Source organism: Sceloporus undulatus, chromosome 2, assembly GCF_019175285.1.
Source record: "Sceloporus undulatus isolate JIND9_A2432 ecotype Alabama chromosome 2, SceUnd_v1.1, whole genome shotgun sequence".
NCBI lineage: Eukaryota > Metazoa > Chordata > Lepidosauria > Squamata > Phrynosomatidae > Sceloporus > Sceloporus undulatus.
Window position 1 is genome coordinate 224,267,656 of NC_056523.1, and position 17,102 is coordinate 224,284,757.

General features: G+C 43.1%; 1 protein-coding gene across 2 annotated transcripts in view; it reads right to left on the reverse strand.

The window, feature by feature from the left end:
* Positions 1-772: 772 nt before the first annotated feature.
* LOC121920213 (PILR alpha associated neural protein) overlaps positions 773-17,102 on the reverse strand; it is a 38,498-nt gene continuing 22,168 nt past the window's right edge. For both annotated transcript variants that reach the window (XM_042447285.1, XM_042447286.1), the window contains exons 2-6: positions 14,013-14,082; positions 12,488-13,059; positions 11,667-11,748; positions 5,180-5,407; positions 773-1,881 (exon numbers count right to left, since the gene is read on the reverse strand). In XM_042447285.1, coding sequence (XP_042303219.1) covers positions 1,860-1,881; positions 5,180-5,407; positions 11,667-11,748; positions 12,488-13,059; positions 14,013-14,029 — 921 coding nt within the window. In that variant the 5' untranslated portion in view covers positions 14,030-14,082 and the 3' untranslated portion in view covers positions 773-1,859. The remainder of the gene's footprint in view (positions 1,882-5,179; positions 5,408-11,666; positions 11,749-12,487; positions 13,060-14,012; positions 14,083-17,102) is intronic.

The window sequence follows — 17,102 nt, forward strand, 5'->3', positions numbered from 1 at the left end:
CCAAAGCCTGTTACAGACTGCCAAAATAAAGCTGCTTCAGGTCTCTTTGGAGGTATGCTGTTTAAATGATGCATGGGTCCTAAGAGTCCGGAGATCACGCCAAAGCCACACTCCATTCCTAAGCACTGGAGGGCAGCTTTGGTGCAGCTTCCGGATTTTTAGGATGCATGCATCATTTAAACGGCATACCTCCAAAGAGACCCGAAGCAGCTTTATTTTGGCAGTCTGTAACAGGCCCAAGTTTAACAAAGCTAAGCTGAAGAGGAACATTTTGCAAGAAAATGGCACATGTGTTGGAATAAACTGAGGAACTGAGCCAAAAACATTATAGCCCCCATCCACAAGGAAAAGAAGCTGACCACTGGGGCAACTGAGCCTATTTAAGGAACCACCAATGAACTATGTATAACTAAGCCCCAACAGCTGCCATCAGGAAGCATTAAATAGGCTACAACATATAAGAAGGAGACTTACTGTATATACTCATGTATAAGTCTAGAAATTTAGGTCAAAAATTGACCCCAAAAACCTGAGTTGACTTATCCATGGGTCAACGTAAGTATTGTATCTTAATTCTTATTTAAAAGAAGGAACCATCTCCTGGTGAAAAGCAAGAGTATAATATGTGAAGCACCGACCCCCTCTACTCTCTCGTCCATCCAGTCTTAAGAGGAAGCACAAAGAGTTATGTCTGTTGGACTTTGTAAGTTATTTGACACTGTTTTGCTTTGCTTCATCTTTCAGATCCTTTGCTATATGCCCCCAAATTTTATCCTCAGCTTATCCATGGGTCATAGCAAAATCCATAATTTTGGCCCCCAAACTTGCCCTCAACTTATACATGAAGTCAACTTATAGTCAAATATATACGGTACTGGTAGTTAGCATTACAGGGTAACTTTACTGAACAGCATTTATTAAGGCATACGTTACTTGACCATGATTAAGAGAGGTTATATGGAGAGCAAATAATAGTTTATTACTCATCCCTTACCTATGCTCATCAGGAGGTGATGAAACTGAATTAACTTGCAACAAGGAAGTCTTTAATTAGAAGGCCAGGAGCCCTTAAAAGTCTCAGTGGTGACTTGCTATACAAATTGGTATTGCTGTTATATTTTACCACCCTCTTCTCCTTGCTAACAATAACATTGCTTGCAGTGAACAAAGAATGGCAATCCCAAAGAGAAGGGTAAGTCTGCGAGTGATTACGGAATGCTGAGTAACAGAGTGGAGATGTGCTCAGTTTGCTACTACTGCTGGGTGTCTCATTCTCCTCCATCCAATTCCCTCTTTCCATCCCCACAGTGCATAAAAGTCATTAGCATCCTCCATAAAAAGATGATGGCTAAACTCTGGCTCTTCAAATTACATGATTAAAAGTAAAATTGTTGGTGTTAGGAGAGATGAAGAGACACAGAGCATTTTGCCCTGGGTACCAAGCATGCTTACTAATAAATAAATACATATTTGTGTGTGTTAGGGTGCAAGGTGGACACCTTTTGGGTTATTGTAATGCTAACAGCTCTTGCCCTCTCTTGTCCTGCCTCCAAACTGCTCTGCTCATGGGATACTGCCCCAGCCATCCCTGTGATGAGAGCTTATTCAGAAGCCCAGCCTAGCAGGGGCCACCTGAGCCCCCCCTTTCTATGTTAGGAAGGTCCTGCAATGATGATGGAAGGTCATGGCACAAAGGGATCCACAATAATGCTGCTGCTGCTGCTGTGTCAGGAGTGGCAGTACCAAACTCACAGGACAAAGGGGCTAAAGGGAAGGCTGCCAGTTCTCCAGGATTCCCTCAGAAACTTCAGCATTTGGTCTTGCCACAAATCAGCCAGGTCTTCTTACTTCCCATGTAGTCACAGGTTCACCAGTGGGATCCTGGGCAAGAAACAAGAGAGACAGGTAAGAAAGGCAGTCTCAGTGCTTGGAGTGCAAGGGTCAGAACTACATCATCCAATTTCTTGTATTTCATGGGGGGACACGACCAAGAGTCCCCTAGCCCCCTGCGATAGCACCTAAATCATGTAACTGCATCAAAATGGCTTTCCAACAAATTACTTTCAAGAAAACTGGTTTAGCTTGATTAATGCTCTTCCCTTTAACTGATTAAATGTAAATGGATTTGCATATTATCAAAATTTCAAGAGCCTCATTGTGGCTTCTCCTTCCATATAAGTGTGCATGGGGGGGGGGATTCTACCTCTCACACTCTGCAGAGGGGAATGTGTAGAGGGGAGACTGTGCTCTGCACTTTTAGTCTTCCCCATGAGGTTGAACCACCATGGAGAAGCCGACAATGGAGAGCAGCATCATTTCTTCAGATGCCATCCCCACTCAACACACAACAGGGATGTGAAGGTTGGGTGGTCTGCTCTCCTGGCTCCTGAATGGAGATTCAATTATAATAGTTGGGCATGGAAATGTCAGCCAGGCTAATGTGGACATCCTTTTGAGATTCTGAAGGTGGGCACATCTAATATCAGATAAGCAACTGGCCATTTGTTTTCGAGGAATTGTTGTTGTATTTATGTATATCTCACTTGTTCCCCAGAAGTGGGACTCAAAGCAGCTCACAGTTTAAAAGAATGATACAGTTTAAAACATACAAAAAGAAAATATTAAAATAGACTAAAACTATTTGCAGTATTAAAACAAGTGGTCATGACCTATAAAGCCCTACATGGCTTAGGTTCAGACTATTTGAAAGTCTGTATCTTGCCATATGAACCTGCCAGAGTTTTAAGGTCTTTAAAGAAAGGCTTTCTCTTGGTGTCACCACCATCACAGTCTCACTTGATGAGGACATGAAACACCCTTCCGCAGGAGGCTAGGCTGGCCCTTTCCAGGCTTTCCTTTCACTGGCAAGCAAAAGCATTCTAATTTAAGCAAGCTTTTAATGCTTAAGAAGGCATACTTTTTAATACAGATGTGTGTTTTATTTGTTTTTTAAATTTTGTATGATTTTTAATGAGTTTTATTGTGTTTTAATGTTTGTTTTTAAACTGGTATTAAATTTTTCGTAAATATTTTAAATTTGTTGTTGCAGAATCTGCTTTAGGTAGAAAGGTGGAACATAAATAAAGTAAATAAATACATAAATAAAGTCAGTCAACTTCAAAATGAGATACTTTTCCTGTTATCTCTAATCTTAATAAGTCCAGCTTCTCCTCAAAATCCCCATTACTTTCTGTTACACATTTATTTAAATTTAAAATTTGGTCAGACAACTTGGATATTAAGGTTTCATTTTAATGAGCATAGGATCAGTTTCATGACTCTTAAAATTTTGCTGGTGTCCAGGTTTATGATGTGTAAATCACCCTCTGTTTAATTTCTGGAGTCAAAGGTCCTAATTGCTACTTATTATTTTAATCTTCAATTTTGGAGCACTCTGCTATCAATCTGTTTCAGCTGTTAGTTTCACTTTCCAATAATTTCTCAACACAGACTGCACTTGGAATATTTACAATGCACATTGTTTGTAGTCACTTTAGGGTAATAAATCACCAACCAAGCAAGGCTGTGTGTGTCTCCATCCCTGTTCAGCATGGGTCAGCCAAGGTCCTTCAATAATAGCGTAAATTTTTGTTTAGAGAAGCTTCTGTCTAACCAACATTAACCAATCCTTATGATTTTTCAGCTTTGCAGTGGAGAATGTTGCAATTTCCAGGGCGTGCATTTCTACTAGACTGCTCCCTAGCCAACTCATGGGCTGGAGAGTTATCAGGGACACTGTATTTTTGCCCTTGTGGAATCCTTCTGTATCTTCATAGACTTAAAGATAATAATAAATCCTGCCAAGCTAGGAGCAACATATAAAGCATGCTACTAGAATGGAAATCATCAGCTATCTTGGTCAGAGCAAGGTTCACTGTTTACTTTTGAAGTTTGAAGTGCCATAAGATCCCCTGCTGCAACATTTCAATGTGGGAACATGCAGTGAGATGCTGTTTTTAAAGTAGTGAAGAGAATACTACACTTTTCCCCTCAGCAATGCTTCACTGTTTGTGACACTTTTCCCTCCAATTATTTCCATCTAGTTCTCTTAAGTCTTTGCATCGCCTCCACCTCCAGTTCAGGAAAGAACATTGATCTTGATAGGGTTTCTTTTAAAAGGCATACAAAGCAGTCCAGTTAACATACACATAAAGTGAAAGGGACAGGGGTGGGGACAAGAAAACCTCTCCTCTCTCCCTCTCCATCCATTCTTTTTTGACTGAGTCTTGTGCTAATGTCTTGAAGCTAAAATGAAGATGGAAAACAGCAGATATTCAGTAACTGAAGGTCTTAGTCTCTTTGTCCTCCAGAGATTTTGCTGGTAGCCTTGTTATGTTCAGTATTTTCTTTTCAAAGATAAGGAAGATGCTACTAGCCTAGAATAGAATGGCTCTTAAAATTTCAAAAGAAATAAATGTTAGAAGTTTGAGTTGCAGAGGAAGAATCTGTTACTCATCTCCATTCATGCCACAGAAAAGGTCCAAGAAGTGATTGGACTCCTGCTGGAGAGGAAAAATGTACAGCCTTCAAAGAACTAAAGATGGAGAAAGTAAAAATAATAATTAGGATAAGATTTGTGAAACGGTGAGACCTATATGAAAAGGGCATTCTTGTCAAACCATGTTCCACCTGTAAGACATGGACGAAGCATTGTATTTCGCAAGCACAATATAAGAAGTGCATCTATTGCTGGAAAAAGATGAGGTTCCTGCAACAGAAGCATCGTTGTTGGTCTGTGCCTTCAAGTAGTTTCTGACTTATGGCAACCCTAAGGCGACTCTATCCTGGGGTATTCTTGGCAAGGTTTGTTCACAGGGTGGTTGGCATTGCCTCTGAGGCTGATAGAGAGTGACTTGTCCAAGGTCATCCAGTGGGTTCCCATGGCTGGGCTTGGATTTGAACCTAGGTTTCCCAGAGTTGTAGTTCAATGCTTAAACCATTACACCACACTGGCTCCAAGAACAGAAGCATTGCCTCTACGGCATTTGTCAAATGATCAGCACTACCACTAAATAGTAGAAACTGTTTTAATCAATGGATTGATCAATTAGAATAACCAACTTGCAGTACTTTTCAGCTTGATTTCCTCTGCTGTGTTGTTCACTTAATTCCCCCCTTCCACCCGTCCTCTTGCCAGGCCAAGCCATTTCACCTACCACTTCATACCTGTGCTGCTTACCTGTTGAGCTGGAATGCACTGGTCTTCCCTAGGCCCTCCAACTTCTCCATGCCTTCCAGTACCTGTGCGCTCTCCACCGTCTCTGGTGTGGGCACCTGCGAGTCACTGTAGGGCCCCAGAATGCTGACTGTGGTGGGAGACAGGTCTGTTAAGGGCTGCTGACTGCCTTGCTGTTGGAGTCCACTCTGCTGGCTGGAGTGGTGCCGGCGCTTCTGGTTTCGGTCCCAGCTGCACGAAGAGGGCGGGAGGTCAGGGAAGGGAAAGGTGTTACTGCCTTGATACCAGCTCGCTGTCCAGAGAATATCCTCTCTTGCATTATTTACTTAGCTGTTTCAAGGTAGACAAAGTACTCCTCCCGCCCAAATGCTACACACCAGATGTGAGGACAGTATATTCCCCCAGAACATGAAGTCCTTAACTATTAGGAAATTAAGATGTCCACCTGTATACTTGATAGGGAATGCCATGCTGAAGTGAAACAATAACTAAACTTTATTTCTGTCCTCAAACACCGCACTCCACTGCAACTGTGATACAGAGCACTGCCTGGAAAGAAATGTTACAGGTGCCAACTGGATATTCTTTCTGAAAGCACACATCATAAAATACGGAATTGCTTCAGCCTCATGTCTTTGTGCTGAACTGCCTAGCCTATGTGTCCCAGAGGGAAGGCATTCTTGTGAGGGCAGCAGAAAGTGACTGTACTTCTGAAGCTCAATAAGTCTGATCTTATAAGAAACAAAACAGCAGAAGAGAAATCCTCTCTCTGTAATGTCAATCTGAGGTTTCTGGCTGTGTGCAGAGTCATAGATATTCATAGGTAGGTTTTGGATAGAAGCCGATGGCAGCACATTCCCTGAAACTCTAAATCCCTCTTACTGTCAGCTTGCCAACAGACTCCCTTGGGCTTGTCATGCTATTTTTATTCAGGTCCCACTCTGGACATACAAACTCTGGCCATATGATTTACCCTTTTAGCTCTGGGCCCTCCAACCCAGGTTAAATGGTGCATCCTGTACACTGGGGAGAGGCTTGTCTGATGCAGCTAGTACTGCCAAGTTTAATTCTCACTTCAAGAATCCTTGTACCTAGGGAGCAAAAGAGGTGACATCTAGTCAACTCAAGTGGAAGCTAACAGCAGCAGCAACCACCAAATGAGCTTTCTGATTGCTTCTTTGGCTGGTGGTGGCACAGATGCTGGCTGAGCCTATCTCTGCTTAGGGGAGTCTGGGAAAGGACAGTAGCTGAGGAAGGAGCACAAGCATGAATTTATAATCATTTTCATGCAGCAGCAAGTGAAATGATGCACTGAGGCTGAGTTCAACAACCTCCTGCTCCAGTTTTGGCTAGACAGTTGAAACATGTGCTTCAAGTGAAAATGCTGTTGCTTAACTTTTGACCTTAAACTTCTGGGCAAACAGCCCAAGTGTTGTGGCCTAAATCCAATTACAAGCCTTGACTGCAGTAGAACCACTAAATCAATGGGAACTTGATAACTAAACATTTATTTTAAGTTCTATTGCTTCATTGTTTAATTCATCTCTAGGTGGAACTAACAATTATACTTAGGTTTCTAGATTTTTAAAGTTCTGGCCTGGTTGTTCCCCCTGCCCCCACCTTATTGGTTCACAATTCTAGGTGCTATTTGTTTATTCCTCCATGAATTATAGGATCATATGGTTTGAAAGACCACAAGGGCCATCCTGCCATGCAGGAACTCACAGTCAAAGCACTCCCGACAGATGGCCATCCTTCCTGTTTGAAAACCTCCAAAGAAGGAGACTCCATCACTCTCCAAGGAAGTGGTGTTCCAGTGGTATCATTGCAATTGAGGTCACCAAGGGTGGGTGCCCATAAAGGGCTGTTGGGGGTGACAATGGAAGACTCTGTTGCCCTCCATCCCCCCCTCCCTCTTGCTGTCTTGCTCACTTGTCCCCTGGCCAGCTGCCTCCCATACAGCCACACCACTACTGGGGTAGTGCAGTGCTGTGGACTGCGTGCCCAGCAGCTGTGCCATAGCCAGAACAGAAGGCACTGCAGACTCCAGCAACAATTCCTGCTGCAGGATAGTGCTGCAGCTGCCAGAAGGCCCATTCAGGATCTGGTGTGGCTGCTGGGCAAGCAGCCACACCAGACCCTGAACAGAAGGCAGTGGCCACTGCTGGTGGGTGGTGTTGCAGCCTCCACAGGCCTGCTAAGGGTCTGGTGCAGATGCTGGGCAAGCACAAAAGGTAGGTGAGACCCTTTCTCACTTGCCCAGTACCTGTGCCAGTCCCACCCTGCCTTACTATTAGGAAGAACAAACCCCTTGGGGTGACACCCTGTGTGGTCTGCATCCCCTGAGTGACACCCATGTCATGTTCCACTGTTGAACAACTCTCACCATTAGGAGGTGCTTCCTAATGTTGATGTGGAATTTCTTTTCCTGTAGTTTGACTCCATTGCTCTGGGTCTTATTCTCTGGAGCTGCAGAAAACAAGCTTGCTCCATCCTCCAAATAACATCCCTTCAAGTATTTAAACATGGCTATCATGTTACCTCTTAAACTGTCCCTTCTCCAGGCTAAATATACCCAGCTCCCTAAGCCACTCTTTATAGGGTAGGGTTTTCAGACCTTTTGCCATTTTGGTAGCCCCTCTCTAGGCCTATTCCAGCTTTTCAATACAGTATCTTGAACTGTACTGCCCAGAACTGGACAAAGTATTCCAAGGTGAAGCCTAACCAAAGCAGAATAGAGTGGCACTATTACTTCCTTTGATCTAGACATTATACTTATATTGATGCAGCCTATAATCACATTGGCTTTCTCAACTGCTGCATCTAATTTCTGACTCATGTTCAGCCTGTGGTCCATTAAGACTCCTAGATACCTTTTGCATGTAATGTTATCAAGCTAAGTGTTCCCATCCTAAATCTGTGCATTTCATTTTTTCTGCCTAAGTGCAGTATCTTACATTTCTTATATCATTTTGTTAGTCTTGGCCCAGCTTTTTAATCACTTAAGGTCATTTTGAATTCTGATCTCATCCTCTGAGGTATTTATTAGCAACCCCTCCTCTCATAATATCATGGGGGATTTTGTCAAAGGTCTTACTGAAATCACAATATACTACATTGACAGCATTCCTTTCATCTACCAATCTTGTCACTCCATCAAAAAAAAAAAAAGAGATAAGATTAGTCTGCCATGACTTCTTTTTGAGAAATCCATGCTGATTTTCAGTAATCACAACATTCCTTTCTAATTTCTTACAGTCTGTTTGTTTAATGATCTCCTGTAGACTCTTTCCTGATATTGATGTCAGGCTGACTGGGCAATAATTGTTTAGGTCCCCTTTTTTTCATTTATTTGAGGCTTGAGTCAAAATTTGTCCTCTTCCAGTTTTCTGGGACCTCTCATGTTCTCCAGGAATTCTCAAAGATTATTGCCAATGGTTCTGAAATTACTTCTGCCAGTTCTTTGAATACCTTTGGATGTAGTTCATCTGGCCATGGAGACTTGAATTCATTTAGAATAGCCAGGTATTCCTGTAGTACCTCTTTACCTATTCTGTTCTGCATTTCATCTACTGTATCACCTTCCCCAAGTTGAGCACCGTTCTCCTTTTGGGAGAAGACTGAGGTAAAAAAGGTGTTAAGTAGTTCTGCCTTTTTGTCTTGTTAGTATTTCATCATTTTCCCCATTCAGTGTTATTCCTTTTGCTGCAGACATAACCCATTTTTTCCTTTCTATTGTTTTTAATCTCTCTAGCAACCCTGAGTTTGTCCCTCCCTCCCTCATTTTTTAAGATTTTCTGACTTTCTCCCTACATATGCTGGCTATTTATTTGAATTCCTCTTAAGTGATTTTGCCTTTCTTTCTACTGGAAAGCAGAGTTGTCAGTAAGGGGTGAAGGCAGGGATGTAGCCAAGGGGGGGTCTTGGGGTCTGGACCCCCCCTTCCATTAGATAAAATGAATGGTGAGTGCTGCTGCGCCGCCGCACCCAAGCCCCATTATAATGGTGGCACTTAGTCTGGACCCCCTTCCCAAAATCCTGGCTACGTCCCTGGTGCAGGGGGTGTGGACTGCACTAGGCGACACCTCAGAGGGGTTTGCACACCCGGTGGCGCAGTACACCTGGTGGGACTGGTATGATTGCTGGGCAAACAAGAAAAAGTTTCACTTCCCTTGTTTGTTCACCCAGCAGCCATGCCAGACCCAGAAAGGGCTGTCAGGAGGTCACAGTACCATCCCTGATCAGTGATTGCTGGTGGGAAGTGAGGTGCCTTCCATTCCAGGTCTGGCGCAGTTGCTGGGAGAACAGCTGTTCTAGTTTCGAAACAGGTTGCTGGTAGGCTACAGAGGTAGGGAGTGCACACAGGGACGTAGCTAGGATTTTAGGAAAGGGGGGTCCAGACTAAGTGCCACCATTATAATGGGGCTTGGTGCGGGGCGCAGCAGCACACACCCATTCATTTTTCTAATGGAAGGGGGGGGTCTGGACCCCAAGAACCCCCCCCCCGGCTATGTCCCTGGTGCACATACCCATTCCTGTTTCTTCATTACCGTGACTCTCTACCATGACAATGGAGAAGCTCAAATGAGAGGTCCTACCTTCCTTTCCATTACCTCCCACTGTCTCACTATCCTAGCTGCCTGGCCATATCCCAGCAGCCCTTTCCGGCAGGCGAGCAAGGCAGCAGGAGGGGAGGGAATGTGAGGCACACCACCACCACCCTGGCAGACATTTTTGGGTGACACCAATCGTAGTGACCCTACTGCTTGGAAGTAATATTCCAGTAAGATAGAAGGGTTGTTTCTGTTGCCTGTAGGTTCTGGAAAGAGATACCATGTCCTAAGCACAATTTTAAAGCTTTGTAAAAAGACAAAATGGCTTGTCCCGAGGACAACTTTTAAAGTTATGGTTCTATATTGCAGGGCAGGGTGAAGAATTGCTTTTGTTATCTATCAGTTCTGGGAAGAGAAGATAACAAGTCAAAAAGATGACTTTTAAAGCTATGTCAATACTTTTAGCATGGGAGTACTTATGCTTCAAATAGTTTATTCTGCTTCTGTAACAAACTGATGAGGAAAATAAAATAAATAAAATCAATGTGTCTAGAAAGAATCTCTTGAATAGAACTTGAACTAGGATGACTGAGTAAACCAAGTCATTAACTATGGTACTTACTTGGTGTCTTGGGAAGACACAGATGGTGTCTTAAAGGGAGAAAACAGAATTTATAGAGAAATCACCATATACAGTATAACAAAAGCTTCACCAGCAGCATTAGCTTATCTTCCCCTAGCTGCCCTAAACAAATGTGCATTTCATCAAGCCATACCCTGGATCAGACATCAGCTTTGCCTTTCTAGCACCAATCAATCTTTATTTTATATTTCTGTATAAGTCCCATAAAAATATATGAAGCTGCTTTATGCAGGGTCAGATCAATATGGTTCTCTACTCTCTACATACATTGATCAGCAGCAGCTACGCAAGGTCTCTGAGAAAAGTGAAAAAGTCTCCCAGCTGAGAGGCGCTTGGCACTGAACACAGGACCTTCTGCACATAATACCTGTGCTCTCTAACTGAATTATAACTATGGCCCAATGCTATACAAATGTTATACTAGTCTACTTCCTAAATTACACACTTCAGAAATACAATGGTCTACTTCAAGAATAATAGAAGACTTGACTAAAAATATATCAGTTGAGAAAGATAACACATTTCGAAATCTTTTCAAATTTACAAATTTTGCATTAACTCTAAAATATTTTTACATTTAAAAGACGGTCACATAAATGTCTGAATTATATATGCATACTATAAATCTGTATATGACTTACATACACAAATCAAAGTATACCAATTGGTCTTGCACAAAACCAAAAGAATATCTTGTAAACTTGAGTGCCAAATGCCTAGATGTCTCCAAATGCATTTTGAACTGCTCAGCAGCTCACAGTTGTTAAGAAGCAGATGTTAGAAGAACCATCAAGTTCATTAAGGTAGTGTGAGGCAACATGTGGCCTGTGGATTTCATGAGACCCAAACCAAAAGTATTCTAGGGATGATAGAAAGATTGCCCTGAGGAATGGAAATAACTGAACTGTGAGGAAATAATACAGTGCCTTTCTCTGACATTTATGTAATATGCAACATACATATCCCTATCCAGTGCTACATCTGAAAGCATGTGCTCCATAATGAAGGGCTGCTAGATTCCAATAACTTGATTTATGAAGCCTGACCACTTCTGAAAGAAACAGTTTGTGCAATCAGGTATACTGCCAGCTTCCAGACATGTGTCTGGAGAATAGAAAAGTCCCAGAGAACACAGATATTGCCTCTCCGTGAATTATATCATGTTGTTTCATGAATTATTAAGACATTTGGATCATTATTTTCAATTCTAACACTTCTTCTAGTAACATCTTCACCTTCCTTCACATCAGATGATTTGTGGAATGGTTCTTTTAGCTGTCTAAAATCTACTCACCAGAATTTGAGTATTATTCCCATAGCAACTAGGACAATAATGACAGAGATCGTAATGGTAACATACAGTTGAGGATCCACACCTGGAATATGTAAACACAAGGAGAGTCAGTGAGAATGAGAGTTTCATCCTGGACTGTCAGTTTTCTCTGGTTGGGCTTCTCTGTGTACCATTAAGAGAAGCAGAAATCTAGCAAACAGAATCTTGCAGTTGTCCTGATAGGAAAAACCTCACCTGTCAAATTTCTGCTTCATCTCTCAAATTCTTAAAGGTATATAGGAGCTCTGCTCTTTCCATGAAGTTGGTACACTTTGGCTGACATCCTGTTTGTGACATACACAATTGTAACTGAAAGTTAAACCTGTGTAATTTTTTTTTTTTTTTGTGGTTCCAGCTGATGGGAGGACTTCAGTACCAACTATGATTCCCTCCTCCAGCCAGTAACCTGATTTACCACTGGCCATTCCACATTCAATGGCAAGAGGAGGACAAGGGGCAACTAACCAGCCAGCTAGCCATCCAGTTCCTGCAGCCACTAACAGAAAGAACAAGGCACTCTCCTTGTGGCCATATGGAGGTCCAGGAGGATGCCATCTTCTTCCTGCTACCTGTTGCAGGAATGTAACCAGCTGGCTTGTGGCTGCCCCTCATCTTTCCTCTCATCTGACCTTGGCCACTGAATGGCTGAGGGCACAGAGCCACAAAGCAGGTTTGTGGGCATATGTGGGGACATATAGAGAACTTCTGGATCTGTCAGTTCAATGCAAGGTCTTGGCCCCAATCTGTTCTTGAAGTCATAGAAGGAAAGAGGTAAACATTACCTTCTCCTCGAGGCCCAAAGAGGAAGGGCCGTAGTGTGGCTGGAGTTTGGCGCAGATTGAGCCCTTCATTGTGTAGCAGTGAGTGTGAATTGGGTTGTGCTGTTGCCATTCCACTTGAAGAAACAAAAGTGTAATCCAGAGGTGGTAAACCTGGGTTGGCAGAGTTGGCATCACCTCCATCCTCAGCTGATATTGTGGGACCCCAAACTATGGCCCAGGGGTACTGTGAGGAAGACAAGCCATCCTCAAAGCCTGATGGGGTGGCGGGCCGACTCCCCTGGGCCTGACGCTTCAGCCGTGCTGCACCTCGCAGACCAGCCCCCCTGAAAAACAGGGACCGCTGGCGCTGTAAGGAGGAGGGTGATCTTTTCTCTGGGGCAAAGTTCTTGTCCCATATGCAAACAGATCTGAGGGCTGAGGGGCTGCGATGGCTGCAGAGTGCCCGTGCTCCTGCCAGGGCACCCCGGGTGTGAAGAGACCAGACGCTGTGTGGTGGGACTACTAAGGCCAGAAGCAGGAAAGGCCAGAGCTGAAGCAAACAGAAACAGGAGATGATGTGGAGCCTTGCATTGCTGTGGAAGAAAGGGAGGGGAGGGAGAAAGACATAGAGATAAAGATGAGTTAATAATCAGAAGAGCCCTCTCGATAGGACTCTACTCTCAGCATCTGGTGGTCTGGCTCCCATTCAAATCAGGAGATGAAGACAGGGCAAAATCCACCATGAGGTTCCTCTCTTAAAATCCAAATGACAAAAGGATAACCATATTAATTTTGTGTAGGTATCACTCACTTAAAGCAGGGGTGAGAAGCATATGTCTCTCCATATGTTGTTGGACATTAGCTCCCAGCTGCTTAGGGCTTCTGAGACTGCAGTCCGACAACATCCTGAGAGTTGCATGATTACCATCCCTGATTTTAAGAAACCTGCATATGACCCCCTGCTAATTTGTGAGAAAGAAGGGAGAATGCTTCAGGGTATTTCTGTCTCAAGCATCAAAATGCCTTGCACTGGAGATGGAGCAACCACAAAGTAGTCTCTTCCAGCCAATCTCAATCAGCTCCTCTCTCCAAGGGTCTGGCAATGCCACTTGCAAATGCTGAGTAAATAGGATTGGCTGGGTGGACATGTTCTGCAGCCTTCTTTCTCAGTTTCAATTACCTCCATCTTTTTGCAGAAGCCTCCCTCTGGTGTGATCCATCATGCCTATGAGTCATGGGTCCTTTGCTCAAACAATAACCATAGTTGTTAACTTACCTTCAGGACACTGTCCAAATTCAGCTATTGAGCAGGTCACATTTCCCATGGTTCATAGCCCAATCCAATCCTAATGGATTAAATCAGTCTCTCCTATTTGCAGTAACTCCCTTCACTGATGCCATTCCTCACCACCTAGTCATGTGTGCTTCTTTTGCCTACTCTAGTTACGGACAGTTTCTTGCAGCAACATCAGTTGCAAAAGCCTCTTCAAAACCAACTCCTAGGCAATCCCCCCTCCCAAAAAAAGAAGCATTGTCGTGAACTTACCTGGCACAAGTCTCCATCTCTAGAGGCAACAGCTTTGCCACTCAGCAGTAAATCCGTCTCATATTCTTCACTAAAACAGGGAATAGAAAAAGGGGTGGAAATGTAGATTGCATGTTACCCAAAGCATATCAAAACTTCTTCAGCATTGCTGATATATTACTGCCCAGTGACCACCAATTTCCAGTGCATTCCAGTGGGTCCTTTCAGTCTCCATGAACATGCCATGTTCTATGAACACAAGTAGACTATGGAGAAAATGAAAAGAAATCTCATCCCAGGCTCCTTATTCCCTGCATGTGTTTGCTCTCTACATTCACAGATGAATGGGGTGGGGGTGGGAGGAATATGTATACAAATGAGTCCCCCATTAGCATGAGCATATCTGCAACTCCTCCTGGGACTTAAAATGAAATTTGGTGTCTCTGATTTCTTATCACTTAAAACAAGTTAACAGAATCTTAATTCCAGCATTTATTTATAGCATAGAGCATGTAATCCATTTACTATAAGGAACCATTTTAATTGTGTGTGAAGACAAGAAAAAGAACAGGAATAAAATTAGAATGATAAACACATGAGATATGGAAAGGGAATGAATAAGCGAGAAAAACCCAAGCCTGCTTAAGCATTTAGAGAGGAAAAATTGTGTCCATAAAATATTTAGTATTTACTTTCTAGTGGGCTAAAACTACTTTTGTACATTACCCTTTTGCTCTTTTTATCTCTGCTCCTTCTCTCCCCTTTCACACATACCGGATATTTTTTGATACAAAATACAACTGTGTTTAAAAACTGTCTTTAAAAAAAATCATCATCAGCAAATCAGGATACTGATATTGTCTCTCTGGGCTTCTATATTTTGATTTTAAAAAGCTCTTGGTCAAGCAGCTTAGCTTTATTCTTTCCACCCAGCCACCCATCACAGATGCTGAGTTCAAGTCTATTCCAGTCTGGGTATCTGAGAAAAGCCCTAGAGATTAGGGCTGGTTTGCAGGCAGGGAGATCCCAGGTGTTACAGCAGGTCTTGCAGTCCATTCAAGTACAATGGTACCCTCCTATGAAAAAATCCTAGGCTTTTCCTAGAGTCCAGCATCTAGACAGTGGTGTGTGTGACTGATACAAATTTTTCAGCAAACTAACTTGGGAGGGAAAATCAATGTGCTAACGTTTTACTGACTTGTTCCCCAAAACTATCAGTCAGACCTCATTTTCTAGGAAAGCATTTCTGGCCAACCTTTTACTTTGTGAGAGTCCACCCTCTTTCCTCATTTTGTTGTTGTTTTGTGCCTTCAAGTAGTTTCTGACTTATAGCAACCCTAAGACTAAGCTGTCATTGAGTTTTCTTGGCAAGGTTTGTTCAAAGAAGGTTTGCCATTGCTTTCTTCTGAGGCTGAGAGCATGTCACTTGCCCAAATTCACCCAATAATCCCTATATTGGGAGAAAGGTGGGATATAAGAAAATAAAATGAATAGAATAAATAAATAATAGGTTTCATAGCTGAACTGGGAATTGAACCCTGGTCTCCAGAGTTGTAGTCATTTTACCTCAATCTTTTTTGTGTATTTGCCTACACCTGCGGGGTGTAGCAGAACCACGTGCAAACAGAGAGAGGAAGAGATAAATGGGCTGATAAAAAAAGGTAATGTGAACAGATGGCTATATGCACAGAACTACAAAAAATAAAGAGTAAATTTCTATCTTGGAAAATAAATTCACTCCTCATTTTACATTCTGGTAAATCAGATGTGCATTTTTACAACGTTAAACAGCTCCTTTATTGCAATCTTATTACTTTAATCTCTTGAACATGTTCTCATAGAGCATGATTCAGTTGTGATTAGAAACTTATCTTGTATATTAATTAAATTCAGATCCTTGCAAACACACATTTGAATGCCTGCAAAGAGCCACGGGATGGGACTGGAGGAGGAAGATATGGACACAGTTTTTCCTATTTTATAAAAGGCTGTTGCTGTGTGACCCTGGGAGGGTTGCTCTGTCTGAGGAGATCCTTTAAGTCTGAAGAGAGTAATAGAGTAATAAGGATATATGTGGAACATTAATCACAAAATGTGAAGAATGATAGGATTTGTGAAGTTGAAAGCTTTCATGGCTGGCATCCATAGCTTTTTGTGGGTTTTTTGGGCTCTGTGGCCATGTTTTAGAAGAGTTTATTCCTGACACTTCGGCCCCATTCCCACTGGCTTATAAAGCAGATCAAGACTCGGATTATGGGAGTATTGTTCCCATTTGAGTGCTCATTCGATCCTCATTACGCTGATTTCGTTCCCATTGGAATTCGGATCTGATCCCCATGTAATTGATTTTTCCAGGGAAAACCCCAATCAAGGGGGGGGGGGTCCGAACCCAGGTTAATTTGACTGTACTTTTCTGGAGGTTTTTCTTGCACCTCCCGTGTCCGATCCAGGGCAAATGAATGGGAACGACATGGGTGTCCGATTCGGGAACTTGGGGATGGGAGGAGCAGTGCTCAAGGGGCTGGCTTGTTCTCTTTCTTGCATTGTCGGCACCATTTTCGCCCGTTCGCATAGCCTTTCCCCCGGTGGAGTGGGAAGCAGGGTAAGGCAATCACAAATGTAGACACATTTATTTTTTAAAAAATTAAGCTTTCGATCGCCTAGGTGCTCTGTTGGGTGTCTAAACATAGCAAATTGCTACATTGACCTCCAAACGCAGTAAACACATTATGCCCCCTGCAACCTCCCCCTTGCTGCTCCACATTCATACACCAACGTGTGAGGAGACCCATTGAACACCATTTTTAACTATTATTTTTTCTTTTTTTTACATGCCAGCTTGACCGCCCCCCAGACAGCCCAGGGAGCAATGGGGGAGGCAAAGGGACTTAGGGGGATAGAGGCGCCTTCTCCTTTTCCCAGAGGGGCTCTGGGAAGTCACAGGACAGCTTGGGAAGCAAAGGGACTTAGAGGGATGGAGGCTCCTTCTCCTTTTCCCAGAGGGACTCTGGGAAGACACAGGAGGGCTTGGGAAGCAAAGAGACTTAGAGGGATGGAAGCTCCTTCTCCTTTTCCCAGAGGGGCTCTGGGAAGTCACAGGACAGCTTGGGA